The 20,567-nt window shown below is 44.2% G+C and overlaps 1 protein-coding gene across 3 annotated transcripts in view; it reads right to left on the bottom strand.

The window, feature by feature from the left end:
• SERGEF (secretion regulating guanine nucleotide exchange factor) overlaps positions 1–20,567 on the bottom strand; it is a 213,006-nt gene that overhangs the window by 78,571 nt on the left and 113,868 nt on the right. For all 3 annotated transcript variants that reach the window (XM_046685028.1, XM_046685029.1, XM_046685030.1), the window contains exon 10: positions 5,876–5,912. In XM_046685028.1, the coding sequence (XP_046540984.1) occupies positions 5,876–5,912 (37 nt within the window). The remainder of the gene's footprint in view (positions 1–5,875; positions 5,913–20,567) is intronic.

Below are 20,567 nucleotides of genomic sequence, written 5' to 3'. Positions count from 1 at the left end.
TGAGTAGTTTTTCACCTATCAGATTAGCAAAAATCCAAAAGTTGCTAACAGACTATATTAGGGAGGCTGTAGAAACAGGCACTCATATGTTGCTGACGGGAGTGAAAAATGGTATAATTCCTATGGAGGTCAATTTTGCAGTATATTGCAAAATAACAAACATACTCTTTGATACAATAATTTCACTTCTAGAAATTTATCCTACAACTACACCCTGCCACACATGAAATGACATATATACAAAGTTATTCACTACATCATTACTTGCAACAGTAAAAGACTGGAAATGACCTAAATGTCCATCAATAGGGTATGGTTAAATAAATCACGGTCCACAGGTATACTGGAATATTATGTAGCTGTAATAACTAACTAGGAAGGCTTTTATATTGATCTGGAAAGATCTCCCAGATAAATCGTTGAAAGAAAAAACACTAAAAAACGTGTACAGTATACTACCATTTATGTAAAAGGAGAGGATAAAAATATATCTTTGTATTCACTTAATATATGCAAAAAGAAACTAGAAGAATACAGAAGAAGCTAATAACAGGCATTAGCCGCACATGTGGTGGAAAGGTTTTTGGGCAGTGGACAGATGGGGGACAGGGTAGGAGGGAGGTTTTTCATTTTAAATCTTTTTATGCTTTTTTAAGTTTTGAATCATGTACATATATTAGTTATTCAAAAATTAAATAAGTAAATTAATTTTTTTAAAGAGGAAAGGGACAATGGAAATGGGAAGAAGAATCCTAAAAGGGGTGGTTTTCTAAAATGATGTCACCAATTTCACGATTTTATCTGGTTATTATGTAGAGAACTGCTTAATCTGAAGCAGAAGAGATTTAGCCTAGATTTACAGAAGAAGTTGCCAATATGAAGGGGTACTAAATATTGGAATGAAGAGATGAAATAATCTTATCTGGTAGTCTTTAAAACAGGCCAGGGGCTGGCCCGGTGGTGTAGTGGTTAAGTTCGGGCGTTCTACGTTGGTGGCCCGGGGTTTGTGGGTTTGGATCCCCATACTGAGCATGGACCTACACACTGCTCATCAGCCATGCTGTGGCAGTGTCCCACATACAAAATAGAGGAAGACTGGCACAGATGTTTGCTCAGGGACAATTTCTCTCACCAATAAAAAAAACAGGCCAGACTGTGACCAGTGTGCAATAAGGCAGCATCAGGTCGTAGACCACAGGCTCTAATGATAGAGGCCTGGGTTAAAGATCTGACACACAGATTCCTCCTGACTCTGACCAGAGTGGGGCAAACTGCTCAGCCTAAGCCTTGGCTTCCCTCATCTAGAAAATGGGGTTAACAACAGTGCCAACTCATCGCTTGCTGCTTTGCCTTTCACACTGCGCAGAGGACCACACGAGCTTGTACTTGCCTCTAAGCTCTCCACGAGGCCCTGGGGTGTGGAGATATTGCCTCTCAGAGGAAGAGCCAGTGTCAAAAAAGAGTTATTCTCTCTATTACATTCTTACATGACCCTGTTTGATGGGTTTCAGGCCAAAGTCAGATGATCTGCCACACACATTACAAAGGTACGAAGGTTCAACAATTGGAAATCATCAGTGAAATGAAAAAAAACTCTTACATAGATTATAGTTCCAATTTGGTAAAAGAGCTGGCTGTGCTTGGAGGAGGAAGAGGAGGCACCACGGTTTCCTGCCAAACATCTAACCCTTTCACAACGCCTGTCTGGTGAGCCTGAGGGCTCCAGGAAAAGACCACCAATAAAATCTTTTCCAAGGGTCTGTGTGGAGCGGGGAGAGAGGAAATGCAGTCAGCTCTTTTTCCTCAGCAGGAAGGGAAGGCTAACAACTGCACATCAGGAGAGAAGGCAAACAAATTACCCATTCAAGCCAAAATAAGCTGCTCCTGGGGGAAGCAAAACAGCTGGAGCCAATTCAGCCAGACATGGAGGTGAGGGCCCCAAAGACAGAGCCGGGCCGGGGGAGCCTGCTCTGGCAGGCAGGGACCTTCTGAGCAAGCGATGGCCACAGGCTCTCATCTCACCTCTACCGACCTCAGTCTACACTCACAAATGGGAGGGAGCCAGCCAGCCGGCCAGCCAGCCAGCTTTGTCAGATGAGGAGGGAAATCCTGAGTGGAAAGGAAGAAAGAAACAAAGGATGAGAACTAGAGAAGCTGCCAAGTGAGCAAGCACCTGCTGAGCACCTATTACGTGGCAGGCAGCCAACACACCTATGCCATTAGGAAGAACAACTTTAGGAGTGGGTTGGCTTTACAGATGAAGAATCAAGCTCAGTGAGGCAGGGTGACTGTACAAGGCTCACAGCTAGGGAGTAGCCAGGCCATCCATGGCCAATGGCCTCAGCTCTCTCCTTCCTGATTGTCACTTGAATTTCTCTATGCCCAGTTCCAGCAGTTCTTTCTTTGTCTAGAGCAGGACATCGCAGCACCTCACCATCATGTCTAGCCATGGCGATGCCTGGCAGCAGACAAAGAACATGTCAAGAGAAACATCACTGGAAAACTAAGAACCAAACCAAACTGCAAAAGAAGGGGGGAAAAAGAAACCTGGAAGCAAATGAAGTAGCAGAGTAGAATTATGTTGATCCCCTAAGAAACCTAAAATGTGGCTGCCGTGGAGCTGGCCTCAGGCTGGAACACCAGGTCCTGAGTCCCTGTCTGGGACAGTGGATAGCAGAATCCTGATCTGGAACAAATCCTGGGCTAGCACATCCTCCAGAGTGGGGTCCCCAGGCATCAGTTTACAAGTCCATTCTGCAGCTATGCTGACATCCTGCCCTGGACCCTGACATCTTGGGTGGGGAAGACTTCCTTCTCAGCTTCTGAGATTCTCACTCTGAGCCTCAGGACTTCTTACAGTTATCTAACAATTCCTTCCTTCCTTGAATCTTTTTATACATAATAATAATACCAGCTAACACTTATTGAACCTTTTCTTCTGTGCCAGGCACTGTTAGGACTTTATATAACAACCCTATGAAGTCAATAATATGACATTCCAGATGAGGCGATCAAGATACAGAAAGGTTTGCCACTTACAGAAGGTTATACAGCTCCTACATGGAGAAGCCAGGACTTGAATCTGGGCCATCTGACCCCAGGGCCTGTGCTCTTGTTAACCACTACCCATCCTGCCTTGGGCCCCTAGGATATGAGAGGGTCGAAGGAGCAGTCTTGGATGTCAGGCAGACAGCTCTACCATTTACTGCTACGTATCCCTGAGCAACCTGTTTAACCTCGGAGTCTCAGTCGTCTTCTCTATAAAGTGGGTACAAATATACTTTGTGGAGCTGTGTCCATCCTAAGACAGAGTAGGTCCTGAATTATGTCCTTCCACCCATCTCTTTTCCACCTCCCCTTCCAGTATGATTTGTCTGTTGCACATTCATTACACATTAAGGCTGCTTCTACCCTTGAGCAAAGTTTGGCTTCTTTATATTCTATTCTAGTGTATTTTATAACTATTTCATGCCTATCATGTGTGGGACCCAGCACCAGGCACTGAGGGGCTGGTTCTTGGGCAAGGAGAGTGAAGGCAGGGAACTCCACTGAAAGTGGGCATTGGGGAAGGGTTGCAGGAGGAACTGGCTGTGGGAAGCAGGCTTTAAGCTGGTAGGAACTCTCCTCCTCCCGCTTGTCTCCCTCCTGCTGGCCTCCTGCCAGAGCTAACAGGAAGCTTCTTGTTGCTTCCTGTTGCACAGCTTGCACCCTGCAGGGCACCCACTGAGGGCCCCCTTCTCCAGGAGTGGGAGCCTCTGCTCCCAGCTCACACGCAGGCAGGCAGACATGTCCAGAGCCCTGTGACGGGGCCCACCACTCCTGACTCTGGAACCATTCATTCAGCAGACTGTGAGCCAGGGCCCAGGCACTACGGACAAAATGGGAAATGACAGGCCTGCCCTCAAGGAGTTGACCAGCATGCCCTGCTCTCCCACTGCTTCTGATGTTCTCCTCACTGGGTGACACTGGACACACCTTTCCAGAACATTATCATTTCCTCTCCCAACTAATAATTACTTTGCTAGAACAGTTACCCTGACAAGTGATTCTCTCCCTCCCCACCCTGACCAAGAGAAATGAGAAACAAACAGAATTATAAATATACATATATATATATATATATATATTTTTTTTTTTTTCCCACACACTCCTGTATCCCACGTATTTCACATACATTATCTCACAATCTCATAATCCTCACAATAACAATCCTGCAAGGTGGAATTATCCCCACTACAAAGACAAGGGCAAGAATGGAAGCTCACACAGAGATGGAGCCAGTTTGAACCAAGGCCATCTGCCTGCAGTCTCTCTTTCTACAGCCCTAGGCTGCCTCTGTTAGCTCAGCCTGCCAGCCTGCTAGCTCTGGCCCCCTCCTTCATCTGGATTTTGTTCTTTCACGTATTTAGATTCCTGCAATCTTTTGGTTTGTGCTGATCTCAGAGGGAGCCAAGCTCTCTCCCAGCCCAGTGACAGCAACAGCAGCAACATCCTAGGCACCGCCTCTGATTCTTTGATTAGCTTGTCTTAATTACACCCAGGCTTGAGCAGTTCCGGTATAAAGTATCTAGCACTGTTGCAAAGCATGCAGGTTTGCTGTTAGATTTTCTCCCTCCTTCTCTGACTCCGGCCCCTTTTCCTCCCCACCCCCTCTGCTGGCTGGCAGCCTACCTCCTCTGCTGTCCTTGGTTCTGCCTCCTTGCATATCACGTTCGGGCTTGCAAAGTGGTGCTTCAAACTGCTGCCACCCCAGGCAGGACAGCCAGTCTAGCTCAATTCAGAAAACCATGCTTGAGTCTCTACTGAGTGCCAGGTAGCTCTGGGTGCTGCAAACAGGCAGGAAACAAAAGGAACACATAGAGCCCTTGCCCTTCAGAAACTGAGAGTGAGAGGCTGGGAGAGAAGCAGCAGGAAGAGAAATCACCGACACCTGACAGGTAGAAATGGGCTCGTAACAGAGTCCTAACATATCAGAGTGGGAGGGAACCCCAGTTTTCTGTTTTAACACCAGAGGAGGGCAATTATTTGAACTAATGATATCAGATAATAAAAACTAACACCTCTAAACCTCTTACTAAGTACTAAGTACTGTTCTCGGTGCTCCACGTGCACTAACGCCTCTAAGCCTCACACCAAGCCTGGGAGGTGGGCACTACTGCCCTCCCCATTTTACAGATGAGGAAACGAGGCACCAAGGGGCTAAGCACCGTGTCCAAGTGCACACAGCTGGGAAGTGGAAGCCTGTACTAAACTCAGGTTGTCAGGTCCTACTTGTTGTCTCTTCAATGGACTGTGAGATGGAGATGAGTCTACCTGTGGAAGTAATGAGAAGGTTTCTCGAAGCAAGTACTCATAGGCCTGATTATAAAGACAGTGAACCTTGGTTATCCAGAGTCAGCTAACAGGTAACCTCAATTAATCAAAGGCTTGGCTTCAACTGGGAGTTCCTGAGTACCATGAAATACAAGGCAGTGAGCAGAGCCCCATATTTCCAAAGAAAGAGCCAACCAAGAGCAAAGAACTTGGCGTAAGGGATTTATTCAAAGGACTAGGAGCAGACCCACCCTCTTCCCCTTTTATGTCTGGCTTCCTACACATGATGCTCCCAGCCTGTAAGATCTTTAATATCCTCAAATGCCACTTCTTGAGGCAGGAAGGCCAGTTCAGGCACCTTACAAAGATGCTCCATGATGTGGACTGGCATTTTTGGAAAGGGGACTTCTAGTAAAGCCTTGGCCAGCCAAGAACTTCCATTTCCCAGAATCTCCCCCAACACACACACACGCACCCTGGCCTTTGGTTAACCAAGAGTCTTCTCCAATTCTGCCACATGAGTTTCCGAACAAACATGGTTATCAGGACACTAATTACTTACCAATCACTGCCAGATTATGCTCTGAGCCACAAGAGACCTGCAAAAAGAAAAAAAAAGTTATATTTGAGAAGGAAAATGTATAGATATTTAAGCCAGTATATTTTATGATCATAGTTGTTTTTTAATGACACTAACATCCATTTTTAGCAAATTTGAGGAAGAAGAAGAGGGCACCATATACAAAAGTTAAGACTACAATTACATTACACTCACAACTACATAAAGAGTGAAGAAAACACTCAGTAGAAACACATCAAGATGTTAAAGTATTTGTCTTTAGGAAGTGAGACCATCAGTGATTTTTAAAAATCTTTGCTTCCTTCTTCTTTTTTCTATTTTTCAAACTTTCTATAATGAGCATGTGCTACCATAAAAAAATATAATGGAAATCTATGGAAATATAATGCAACACAAAAGATAGTTTTTCAAAACTGAACTAAGAAGACCATCACTCTCATCCGGACTGATAAACTGAACAAATAATTCAATGGAAACAGACTTGTCTGAGGAGAAATGCTTGACTTTTCCGCATCTGCTCACTCTCCCTTTCACCTTCCAGCCACACAAACTATCTGCAGTTCTCTGAACACGACACATTCTCTCACACCTCTGGGCGTTTGCACAGGCTGTTCCTCTGCTAGAATGCCCTCTCCTTGACTGCCTACCTAGAAAACTTGTACTCATCCTTAAAATCTCAAAGTGTCCCCTGATATTGCTTTGCTCTTGCTTCTAGGCAGACTCAAGCACTCCTTTCCCTACACAATTTACACACACCCCCAATATAGCAACTATCATGTTGCCTTTTACATTTTTCTGTCTTCCCACTAGACTGCATGTGTCTTGAGAACAGGGCTGAGTCTTATTCATCTCTGGATTGCACAGATGGATTGTACAAGGCCCAGGACTCAGTTAACATCTGCTAAATGAAAGAGAGAATGAAAGAACAAAGTACATAGAAGAATGAAGACCTAATACATAGAAGACAACCATTTGGGGCTCTGAACCCAGTGTTTCCACCCAGTCAGAGACACTTCTTGCCTTTCAGTCTCGGCACGTCCCAGCTGCTACCAAGAGGAAGTGACTGGGAACATGAAAGTGTAAACGGTTCCCCAGGCACTAATTAAAAGGGCCTCTAGACTGAGGAGAAGCATCCTGTGACCCTTATCAGGATGCTCACTTCAGCTCCTGGAAGAGGAAGACTTCAGGTACTCCTGGAATGTCAGTGCTGAGAGGCCCTGAAGATCACCTGGTCCAATCTTTGCACATCACGAGGAGAAAAACTGAGGCTTGGGAAGAGGAAGTAATTTGCCTTGGTGTGTCAAAACTAAGATTAGAGGCACTCTCATTCTCACACAACTCCTTCCTTGATGCTACAGCGCCTCACTCTTTCCCAGAAGTGATATTCAAAGGTGATCAGCACAGGCCCCTGACAGTCAAGCTAACAGGCTCAGAAGGCATTTGAGCACTGGAGGCCAGTTTAACACACATGCAGGTGAGAAGGGGCAGCAAGGCTTCCAAGGGTTTTTCCTTTGTAAAAGTGGTGTTTCCCAGGTCCCAGATTCCACAGGGAAGACCACCTACACTTCGGTAGACCCCCTGACAGTGTCTGGCAAAGAAGCACCTGCATATTCTAACCCAGTAAGTATTTCTAGGTTGTCTAGTCTCTGAGCTCCTTTGAGGCAGGCTCTGTATCTGATTTATCTGAGTCCCACCATGCCTCACCCAGGGCCATACACACAGCATAAGATATTTTTTCTTCTATTCTCTATTTTTCAAATATTCTTTAACTATGGTGGCAGCAGTAGTGGTGGTCGTGGCATTAATAGGAACAGGAATTAAAGCCACCATGCACTGAGGACTCATAGGTGCCAGGCGCCATGCCAAGCCACTTTAGACATTCTCACATTCTAGTCATCACAATAATTTTTTCAGGTAGGTTTGCCTTTGCTGATTGTAGAGATAAGGAAACCGAGGCTCATACAAGTTGAATAACTTTCACAGATAGCTACGTGGCAGCAGCACAATGAAAACCCAGGTCTGCCTGATCACCAAACTCATGTTCTGTTCTGCTAGATCATGCTACCTTTGTTTTTCAGAAATAAAGTTCTTTCATTTTACAAAATGCAGACAGAAAAAGGGCCTGCCTCTGACTGCCAGGGCTCACCCTGGGGCTGTGGCCTGCAGAGCTGACCAACCTTGAGGACCAGGAGCTTACAGCAACAAGCCACTGACAAATGCCAGTACCAGGCAGCAGATGCTGCTCTGAATTAATGAGGAAGACAGTGATGGATGGATTTTGTCAAGGCATTGCAGAGCTTGAAGCTCAAAGCTCCCCACTGCTTCTTGCTGTCTGTGCATTGGCATAGCGCTCAAGAGACCGAACACCACAGGCCACAAAATCCCAATTCTACAGTCTTTCAACAAGATTCTATCAATGACCATTTCCTTCATATAGCTGCTGTCAGCATTAACCCACTACCCAGCTTCAGACAGCTTTCTAGAAGACTCTGTAAACAATGGCAGTGTGCCTGGGAGAAAGAGATTCAGAGCCAAGAAGCCAGGTGAGTCGCAGGTCCTCTGCTTTCTGGCTCTGAGACCTTTGGCAAGGTATTTAACCTCTTGGGCATCAGTGTTCTCAGGTCTAAAAAGTAGGTAACAGTATCCATCCCATCTGCCTTACAGATTTGCTAGAGGACAAATGAGACAGCCCATCTCCTCACAGCCACGCATCTCCCCTTTCTTAAACACAATCTGACCACGTCATGCCCCCGTATAAAACCCTTCTCAGGCTGCCAGCGTTGGGAGGGCAAAGTCTAAATTACATTGTATGGCTCACAAGGCCCTTATGAGTAGGCCCCTGGTTACCTCTCTGGCTTCATTTCCTCCCTAGCTACTCATGGACCCTCAACCCCAAATAATATAGTCCCCTTGTTCCTTCCATTCACAGCACATTACATTCTCTCTAAGAACATCATGTGATTTCAGGCCTTTATGCATGCTATTCTCTTTGACTGGAATTCCCTTTCTCCCACTGTCTACCTAGCTAAATCCTTCAAAATTACTCAGATAGCACCTTCTGGTAAAGCCAGCCCTGACTTCTCAAGGCAGAGGCAGTTGCTACTCCCTGGCTACTCCTACAGCATTATGCATCATGGCCTTGATCACATATGAGATGTCTATTCATGAACTGTCCATGTGTTAGGCACCTCTGGCCCTCAGACATCTAGCAGAGTACCTGCCCAGTAAGGTCTGTGCCACACAGCTCAGGTGCAGGGCATGAAGTGGGGGTGGGGGGAGGGGAGAGTACAAAGATAAGGGGTCCAGAGAAGTTGGATGATCCCAAAACAAATGTGAGTAATGGGGTGGCCACTCCAGCCCCACTGGAGACAGGCACTGAGATGCACAATGAGGGCAGGAAGGGAACAGCACTACAGGAATGGAGAGCAGAGATTATGGGGGTATCAAAAGCACAGTAGGATTGTTCCAGAAACTCTAGTCCAGAAAGCACAGTGGACCAGCTACAGAGGTCAGTGCTAGACAACAGAGTCCAACTACAGAGAAAGCAGGTTCCAGCTTGTTGGCTGGAGCCTTCAAGAGAAGAGGGGTATATCTCCCCAAGGGTGAGGGGTGGGGAACAGAGGTGGCCGTGGAAAGCTGTCCTGACTCAGTGCTGCTCGAACACCAGAAGGGTCTGCTCTGTTCGGGCATCTTAGCCTGAGGAGGCCAAGCTGCAGAAAACAATTTCCAAACCCCCAGCTGCCACAGGGACAAGATCTCCCAGCAACCATCCTGACAGCCTCGACTCCATCAGTTCTTATGAAGGGAGGTGCACAGGGATTCTCTGGGAGCTGGACCCCACGAAATACAGCTGGATGAGCATGAGCTACGGCAAGAAGTGATTGGTAGTAGATGCCCAGTGAATATATGCTGAATGTATTAATGGGTTAAATGAAGGAATAACTAAATGAGTAAGCAAAATTAGATTAACATGAAAATATTGCCAAATGTTGACTGTGAACCCTATAGTTCTCAGCAGTACCCTGTACCATTTCTAAAAACAGCTGACTGGCCCCAGTGAGCACTTACCACCTGACACCTGGCTAAACGCTTTGCCTGTATTATTTCATTTATAAAACCTAAGAGATAGATCTTTTTTGTTATAACAGTCTTACAAATGAGGCAACTGGGGTTCAGAGAGGGAAGGTAACTTGCCCAGTGTCTTGGAGCTGGTGGAGGTGCAGGATTCTTTGAACATTAGAGTCAACCTTTATGTCCTCCCAACTGGTTTAATCCTTTCTTTTATATATAGGATGGAAACAAACTGCCCATCCATTTCCTTACATCTGGCAACCCTGTGTCAATTATCAAGGGATTTCATACGCCGGAAGGGCCCTGTACTTAAACACAGCTCAAACGACATCTTCCTGGGCCTAGGAGCCACCACTTCTGGACAGATCAAGAAGCTGCTCCAGGGCTTTTTCTTGGGGGAAACGGCTGTAAAATGGCAACAAAGCTTTGTCCTCTGCCCTCCCCATGGAAGCTATCACTTCACAGGGAAGTCCACCAGTCTGTTCAACTCTGAATCGGGGGAAATTAGGGCGAGAAAACAGAGTGGGGCAGGGTGCGAGCAGGACTCAGGGGAAGAAGCCCTGAGATGCCATGGAGAGGAAGCCGACTGAGGCCAGTCCCACCACAGGCCAGGGACCGCCCTCATCTTCCCCAGAGCGGCTGGCAGCCCTGGGACCATCCTGCCACAGCACGGAGTCTGCAGGGCTGCTGATTGGTTCCTGCCCAAGCCAATGGGCCTGGGCACCGGCAGATACTATGGCAACGAGGCACACACTCCCTCAGAGACACCTGATGGCCAGGGGCTGGGCGGTCGTCCCTGTGAAGGAGGAGGGATTTGAAGCCTGGGCTCCAGGCCTCACAGAGTCCTTGGTGGGCATGGCCACCCCAGGAGGAGAAGCTGTTGGGCGCAGCTCCAGAATGGCGCGCTCCTACCAGCCCAGGGTAAACATGGAAGGGAATGGGTGCCTCAGGGCAGCCTTTGCTAGAACTCTGCCCAAACCCAGTTGCCACGTGTGTAGAACTCTGGGGAGACAACCAGAAGTCCAAACCTCTTAGACAAGCAGGGCAGGGAGGCTGGCACGTTTTACAGGCAAACTGCAGTCAGCCAACAGAGTTTTACCCCTAGCTTCCGAAATAGTCCCAAATGGAGCCCATGGTGAGTGCAGAGAGGCAGCAGTTGCTTGCTTCTGGAAGCAGCTAGCCTTAGAAGGATACCTTTAACTCCCTGTGTGAGGGCTTGAATTTTTGACTGAAGCCTAGGTGTCAAAGGAGATCAAAAGTGAGACCTCCAGGCCCAGAGGCTCCATTTGTCCTCCACGTCAAAGTCCAGGGTGGAAGAACCCATTCTCCATTGTAAAGCCAATACCTTTTTGTCAAAGAACATTATATACCTCAGAAAATGAGCCTTAAACTAGGTTCAACTATCTCCTCAAATGGAGAGGCTGGGGTGGGGAGGAAGAGAGCTAAAATTTGGTAAGTGCCCCCAGAGATAAAACCACACATCTATGGACAGCTAATCTTCGACAAAGGAGCAGAGGGCCTACAATGGAGAAAAGAAAGTCTCTTCAACAAATGGTGCTGGGAAAACTGGACAGCCACATGCAAAAGATTGAAAATCGACCATTCTTTTTCACCACACACCAAAATAAACTCAAAATGGATCAAAGACCTAAAGATTAGGCCTGAGACAATAAGTCTTTTGGAAGAGAATATAGGCAGTACACTCTTTGACATCAGTTTCAAAAGAATCTTTTCGGACACTGTAACTCCTCAGTTGAGGGAAACAATAGAAAGAATAAACAAATGGGACTTCATCAGACTAAAGAGCTTCTTCAAGGCAAGGGAAAACAGAATTGAAACAAAAAAACAGCTCACTAATTGGGAAAAAATATTTACAAGCCACTTATCCGACAAAGGGTTAATCTCCATAATATACAAAGAACTCACACTGCTTAACAACAAAAAAACAAACAACCCGATCAAAAAATGGGCAGAGGACATGAACAGACATTTCTCAAAAGAAGATATGAATATGGCCAATAGACACATGAAAAGATGTTCATCATCGCTAATCATCAGGGAAATGCAAATCAAAACTACACTAAGATATCACCTTACCCCCGTTAGATTGGCAAAAACATCCAAAACCAAGAACGACAAATGTTGGAGAGGTTGTGGAGAAAGAGGAACCCTCATACACTGTTGGTGGGAATGCAAACTGGTACAGCCACTATGGAAAACAGTATGGAGATTTCTCAAAAAGTTAAAAATAGAAATACCCTATGACCCAGCCATCCCATTACTGGGTATCTATCCTAAGAACCTGATATCAGATATCTCAAGAGTCCGTTGCACCCCTATGTTCATCGCAGCATTATTTACAATAGCCAAGACGTGGAACCAGCCTACATGCCCAGAAACTGATGATTGGATAAAGAAGATGTGGTATATACACACAATGGAATACTACTCAGCCATAAAAAAAGACGAAATTGGCCCATTCACAACAATGTGGATGGACCTCGAGGGCATTATGTTAAGCGAAATAAGTCAGTCAGAGAAAGACGAACTCTATATGACTCCACTCATAGGTGGAAATTAGTATATTGAGAAGGAGATCTGATCGGTGGTTACCAGGGAAAAGGGGGGGGTGGGGGGAGGGCACGGAGGGGGAAGTGGTGTACCCACAACATGACTAACAAAAATGTACAACTGAAATTTCACAAGATTGTAATCCATCATAACATTAATAAAAAAAAAAAAAAAAAAATTTGGTAAGTGCCTACATGCCAGCCATGTGACATTATGGAATTTCACTTTACCTGCAAAGCCTCGCATGCTCACAGCTACTCTGAGAAGTGGGAATCTGTCACCCAACTCAACAGGTCAGCAAACACATTAGAGGCGTTAAATCACTAGTCCCAGGTCAGACTGGGCTATACACCCAGGCAGGCCTTGATGGAAAGCCTGTAAGCTTAACCACTGCATATACTGCCCCTCCTCTTCCAACACTGGGACCAGACTGCCTCAGTCACTAAGGCTCAAACTCTCAAGTGACAGACAGATCTCTACTGACTCTTTATCTCCCTCCTACTGTCTCCATCCTGTTAATTCTGCCTTCTCAAAGACTCTCATATCTATGTCTTGATTTCCAGCTGCTACCATCTTAGGTTCAGTCCTTTTCACTCCAGCCTGGACTCTTATAAGGGACACCTAAATGACTTCAAGCTTTCTTCTCTCCATCATGTCATGATCTGCTTTTTTAAAAAAAGAATTAAGTTGTCATAGTCTCAAAGCCTCCTAACCTCCTACCACACTTGATCTCTCACTCTTTTCCTACCTAAACCCACAAAGCCAGCAACACGAGTCCCTTCTCTGTCCCTGGAAAATCTGTTTCCCCATTTTTGTACCTTTATTGGCACAATTTTCCTTTCTCCATACCATTCTAAAATCTACCAACCCTACAAGGCCCAGTTCAAAACCCACTGCCTTGAGGAACCTCCCAGATCATCTTAACCCCAAGGAGATCTGCTGTCTCTCCAATCCTACCACTTGTTTCGGCTACAGTTTGCTTTTATCAAGTCTTCTTTGCACTGTTACTAATTTGGGCACGGGCGTAGGGTGCGTCCCCCCAGTCAATGTGATGTAGTCGAAAGAGCTCTGGTTACGGAACCAGAGGACCTAGGTTTGAGTCCTGGCCGTGCCACTTCCTGGTCATGTGACTTTGGGCCTCTCTGACCTTCAGCTCCCTCACCTTTAAAATGGGCTAATAACAACAGGCATATCTCATACGTCCCAAACTCTTTTGTCAGCCCCCCCCACACCAACATCTATAGAATAAAATTCTCTTTGAGCTTGACCCTGTTCTGCAGATACATTTCCAAAACATATAAAACATATAATTTGGGAACATATAAAAGGAAACTATAAGCATCAGGACTGGCATAGGTTCATTATGTTCATTTCCTTTTTCAACACAGTTATTCTATTGGCACATAAGGAGAGGGCTTGAGAAATGTCTACTGAATTAGAATATAGTATATACAACAATTAGGATATAACATACAATGAAACTAGTCAGGCACTTAATCTGCGTGCTTTTCCCATAGTGCCCTTCTAAGAGAATTCCTTTCTCTTAAACTGCCATGTTGATACTATGTGCTCCTGCTTCCTGTGGCCACTCCTAATTGGACTATGGATGGACACTTGTCCCAAAGTGGTCTACTGCACAGACTGGCCACAGCCTATGAGGTGGCTTAATGTGAAAATTCTGCCTGAAAAGGGTTGTAGGGAGTGAGTCCTCTGGTATAGTCCGTAGCTGGAGCAGTAGCTGGAAGACAGAGACACAAGAAAGGTTAATATAGGGAGGAGCTACAGGCAGAAGAGTCAGAAGCAACAGGAACAGTCACAAGAGAGAAGAGCAGCTAAGTCACTAGGATGTGAGAGTTCTAGACTTACTGCTGAGGGCTCAAGAAGGTCTTGGTGTTTGAGTGCCTTGTGTTCTAAATGACCTTCCAGTTGTTCTTTTATGAGGCATTTGCTTCACCCGTTTCCCTTACTCATGCCCTTCTTTCAATAGGAAAGTAACTCGAGAGTCTCTCTGATGCTTGCAGACTAAAGGCGCCTACCACAGCAATGCGTCTGGATTTCAGTACAGGCACACCATTAAGTTACTTATACCCAAGAACAGGTGGAACCAGGTGAGCTGCACATCCAGACTCAAAGACAGGCAATTAGTAGATTCAGGCCAGCCAAACATCCTACCGCATGCTTCTCAAAAAAATTTAACCCTTGCCCTAATAGCCAAGAAAGGCTGCAAAGAAAAAAGACGGCCAATACGAAGTGCTGGTGAGGATGTGGAATAACTGGGACTCTCTTACATTGCTGGCAGGAAAGAAAATTCAATAACTCCCTTGAAAAACTGTTTGGCAGTATCTAGTAAAGCTAAACATACATACACACACACACACGTACACATATACATATATACACATATATGCCGTGAGACCCAAGTCCCCAAAATAAATGATACCTTACTTCCATCAAAACATGTGTTCAAAATGTTCATAGCAGCTTTAGTCATAATAAATAAAAATATAAAATTACCCAAATATTCATCATTATTAGAGTGGATTAAGTGTGGTATACTCAGAATACTTTATAACAATGGGGAAAGAAAAACCCTACTGTTATTCGCAACATGGATAAATCTTCAAGAATAAAGGTGAACAGAAGAAATCAGACACAGAAGAGCAAATATTGCATGACTCTATTTACATAAAGCTCAAAAACAGGCAAAACTTATTTCAAATAAATAACATAACTGCTCTAAAGGGGGAAAAAAAGAACCAATCCTAGTAACTTTTAAACACAGTACTTTCACTAAATAACTTATGTTTAAGAACAAAAAGAGCTGTAAATAAATCTCTAACTCTACTTAGCAGATTCTTTTTTTTTTCATAGTGGTGTGCATGAATCAACTCTGAAAGTGTTTTGTGTGTTGTAGGACTGTGAAAATGAGAAAATATATTAATGTTGCTGGGAGCCAGAGTTTTCACTGCAGATGAAGGAAACACAAATATGGAATGAGGGATGGCAATGAGGAACCCTATGGACGCTGGATTAGAATTAGAGGCATCAGTGTGAACTCACAGTTTTATACACACACACACACACACACACACACACAAATTGAGTTAAACCAATATGAAATTGCATAGAAGCAATGATACCCCAGCAGCAATGAATTCACTTGATGTACCAATCTTGGCCTTTAAATACTATTCTACTAAGAGGAATAAGAGCTCTTTGGAGAAATGGCTGATTCCCGGGTTGTGATGAGGAAAGAACAATTTGAGCCTGGAACATCTATTTGCACCAGGAAGTGTAATCAAAGAATGACAAGGACGTGTCAAAAGGATACAGGAGCCAACCTGAAGGGTCTCCCATTGGCTAACTCATGAAGAATTTGAGCATCAAAAGAATAATGACAGTAGTAGATTATAACTCATTGAATAAAATAAAATATCATAAATACACACTGAATAATAAAAAATAGGGGAGCAGGGAAAGCTCTTATAGTACGATGTCAAAAACAATAAACGTAAAAGGAATAATTGGGCAAGAAAATAATTTTGCAGTAGTAATAGTTATTGCAAGCAAGAATCATTAATGGATGTTAAAACTACTGGGCAAAAATCTGAAGAGGAACAGGACATTTACACATTCTGAAAGTATCTATTCACAGATTACTTCTTAATTTCAAAGAAGAAATGGTAACTTTACAGCAGAGAAAGGAGGGAGATGCCACCTTACCCAAGTGATCTAAGTTACATCACTAATAATGGAACAAACTGACATCAGGTGCTCTTCGTGCGCAGCATTAAAAATACAAAATCACTTATTTAGTATTCCTGCCAAAAGTGCCTAAGTGAATCTAATCATGAGGAGAAATCAGATAAAACCAAATTGAGGGCTGTTATATAAAATAACTGTCCTGTACACTTAAGAAATATCAATGTCATAAAAGATAAAGAAAAGCTACTCCAGATCAAAGGAAGCAAAAAGACATGACAACTAAATGCAACATATGATCCTGGATTGGATCCTCGATCAAAGTGAACAACTGCCATAAAAGATATCATTGAGTCAAGTGGAGGAATATGCAGATGCTCTGTAGATTAGATAACAGTATTCTACCAACGTTAAATTTTCAGAAAGAAAGAAGGCACAAGTGTACACAAATGTGGTAAATGTGAACACATGCTGTGCCTGGGTAAAGGATTTGGAGAGGTCTTTATATCATTCTTGCAGCTCTTCCATACATTTCAAATTATTTCAAAATAAAAAAAAACAAATTTAAACAAGCAAAGCCAATCTGAGGTGAAAGTGTAGAGTAGTGGTTATCTGTTGGGGGTACATTTGAGGAGACACATGAGGGAGGCTTGCTTGCTGGGGTGCTTAATTTGGGATTACATAGTTGTATACAAATATAAAAACTCACTGAGTTGAACGTAAGATTTGCACATTTTACTGTATTTAAGTTCTATTTCAACCAAAACAAACAAAAAAGAAAAAAAGCTTTACAAAGTAAAAAGTACAGCTTGCCTGCCTTCCTGAGGAATTCAGTCCAAAAGCCTAAGTGAGGAAGGTGGCCAAGCAGGGGAGTGGAGGGTGGGAGCCCACAGGAAGAAAGTGGCTAAGCAGGGGCAGCAACAGCCCAGTGGGGGATCAGAGCTGGACAGTGTGGCCCTGTTGGGGAATCGGATCCTGTGCGAGGAAGGTAGCCAGCAGGACTGGAGTGCCCTGGATTGGTTTCAAACAGGGGAACTGAGCAAATAAGTAAATGTATTGAAGACAGATGAGAAACTTGAGGCTCACAGAGATTAAGAGCCTGGTCCAAAGTCTGACATTTGCTAAGTCCTCTGACCTTGGGCTTGAGGACTACCCTTTCTGAGCCTTTGTTTCTTCATTGTAAAATGGGTGTAGTAATACTTGCCTCACAGGTTTGTGAAGATTCAGTGAGATCAAGTATGCCAAAGAAGCCAACACAGCTCCTGTTCTCTGAAGTCATTCAATAAATGTTATTTCGTCTCCCTTGATATTCCAACTCTTTTTATAATATAAGGCCTCTGGAAAATGTCTTTATATGAGACCAATAATAAGGTAATTTTCATCGTTGTGATTTTAAATGCTGGGCCTCTCCTCATAAAGGCTCCCCTGCAATGAGGCTATTTCAGATTTCAGCAGCTTCCACAGCAGCCCAGCTCTGTGCAAGCCACCCGTGTCCATGTGCAGAAGGTCAGGTGTATATGCTCAATTCATGCACAAGGCAATGTGTGCAGCTAAGCGGCAGGGAGGTATGGGTGCACCAGCCTTGAGGTCAGAAGACTAAACATAATCTCTGAATATTAAAACTTATGGGCTACATGGGACAAACTGTCACTCAAACCAATGTTCCTTCAGCCAGGAACCTACAGGCCTACAAAAGAGAGAACTAAATCTCTTCTTCAGCCTCCGCCACAGTGACGGAGTCAGAGAAATGGTCTGGGTCTTAGTTCTGGCTTTAGTTCTTGCCTGGAATTCTGCAGCGGCTTCCTCAGTGTCGCTCTCCTCCCCAGTCTCTCCTGCTCTGCCACAATGCTCTTCCTAAAGTACACGTGGATTATTTTGTTCCCTGTTGCCCAAGCCCACACTCCTTTGTCTGGTATCGAAGATTCTCCATGGTCTGGACCTAGTGTGGTTCTCTTCCTTCCCTAGTAGAATTATCCACAAATACTTGCATTCCAGCCTCATTGGACCCCTATACAGCATCCCACCACCCCACTCCTCATCTTGCCTGGCTCATGGTGTCCCCTCGGTTCAGAGTAACCTTCACTCATCCTTGGGAAGGAGGGAGAGTGGAGAAGAGGAGAAGGAAAAGGACTGCAGACATTTATTGACTACTAAATCTCTAGAATGATTCTAGGCACTTGATGTGAATTAACTCATTATATGTTCATTTAATAGATGAACTGAGGAATAGAGTGGTTAAATACCTTAACTAAAAGCACACAGCTAGTAAGTGGCAGGCCACTTCAGAAGTAATTGCTCCCTCCTCTGGGCCCTGCTATAGAAATAGCACTTATTCCACTTATTATTAAGTGTTCTCATGTCTGTCTCTTCCCAGATTATACAGATTACAACTTTCTTAAGCATGAGGACTGTCTCATTAACCTCCTTCCTCAGTGCCTTGCACAGTGCCCTGCACATAGTAGGTCTTAATCAGATGTTTGTTGAAGTCACTCATGTGTGTACCTCCCAGAGCTCTTGGCTCAGAGCCTGACACAGAGTAGGTACTCAGGAAATGCTAGGTGAATGACACTGAATTTATCTCTGAATTCCCTCAGCTCCTTACCAGGGACTTGTAAATGCTTTGAGCTCTGTAAGTAATGGTTGAATTCGGAGACTAGATCACCCTTTGGATGTTTGGAATTTGAGTCAGTGGATAAACAGACTGGCCTCCTAAGACATGATAGGTGGATCCCACAAGGCCTGAGGAAAAGCTGTGGGGTGATGCCCTAGGCTGGGAACAGTTAGAAAGTGGACCCTTAGTGTTTAGGAGACTGCACAGCCCCCTCATATCTCAGTTCTATCCCCAACAACTGTAACAACAACAAGCTGATGGGCTGACTCTGAGCCATTTGTGTTCAAGGCCCAAGAATCTTTGCCTTTGCTGTAGCTACAACAGCAGAGCTTGGCTGGCCACTGCCAGGCCTGGGGTAGGAGTGCCTGAACATGGCCCCTGACCAACAGGCACTCCGGTACTCTGGAGCCCCTCACACTAAGGATCACTTTTACTTTTTGGATTAGAACAAAACAAAACAAAATCTAGAGGGCTAGAACCTAAGACTTTATTCTTTCTGAGATTAAAAAGTCAAGAATGCAGATAAGATGTGACAGAGAGATCAAAGCTTCTAATAACAAGCGTGGTGTGCAGTGTAACAATGAACACAGCACTAAGAATGACAACTGTATCTGCTGCAACTGACCGGTGCCATGTGCGCCAGCCTGACAGAGTTCCTTCCTAGGCATAGCCCCACAGGTCAACAGTCTACCGAGTGCTGCTGTCCCAGCCCCAGGGGCCGCCTGCTGGCATCCCACTGCCTCTAGTCAGGTTCCTGGCTGAGTGATCAGCAGAGGTAACTTCTTGATCTACTGATGTGACTCTGCAAGTTTTCTGGTTCAAGACAAAGCTGTGGATTATCAGGTACTGTTCTGGGCTCCACGTACAAAACAATGTTTAAACAAAGTTTATCTTTTTCAAATGATAAAAGTAAGATACAATTATTGCAAAAAAATATAACAAGGAAAATAAAAAAACACCTATAATTCCACTGCCTACTGTTAACACATAGTATATTTCCTTCCTTTTCCCTATCAAATGTGAATAAAACATATATAATTTCAGAAACACAGTTGGGGTCATGCTATATACTCCGTTTTCAATCACAACTTTTGCACTTAACATAATGTTATGTTCCCTGTGTCATTACTTTCATTGAAAATGTGATTTTTATGGCTTTATAGTATCATAGGAATATGCCCTAATTTCATTATTTCCCTACTTTTTGGTACCTAGATTGCTTTCAATATTTTGCCATTATAAATTGTGTCGTGATGAACACTCTTCAACAAAAATCTTTGCCTACATCTCTGATTATTTCCTTGGGATAAATTTTCTAAAGTAGAATTATTGAATAAAAGGACCACAAACTTCTTGAAAGCACTTGTATAATTTGGGCAGTACATTTTATTAGGGTCGTTGACAAAACAGATCACATCGAGAAGAAAAAGAACGAAATGGGGAAAGAATAGCAATACTGCAGTAATGATAGTGGCTAACATATTGGATGTATATAGTGTGACAGGGAAGGTACTTAAGAGCTTTGTACGCATTAGCTCACTTCATCTGTGAATTAATCCTATAAGTGATACAAAGATAAGGAAACCAAGGCTCAGAGAAGTTAACTTGTCCAACATCACAGTTAGCAGGTGGCACAGCTGAATTTAAATCTAATTATGTATGATTCCAGAGAGTACATTTAATGGTATCCTACAACATGTCACGTCAAAAATAAAGGGG

The sequence above is a fragment of the Equus quagga genome, chromosome 14 (assembly GCF_021613505.1).
Source record: "Equus quagga isolate Etosha38 chromosome 14, UCLA_HA_Equagga_1.0, whole genome shotgun sequence".
In the NCBI taxonomy this organism is placed as follows: Eukaryota; Metazoa; Chordata; class Mammalia; order Perissodactyla; family Equidae; genus Equus; species Equus quagga.
The sequence above is the reverse complement of the archived record's forward strand: the minus strand, read 5'-3'. Positions and strand labels throughout refer to the sequence as shown.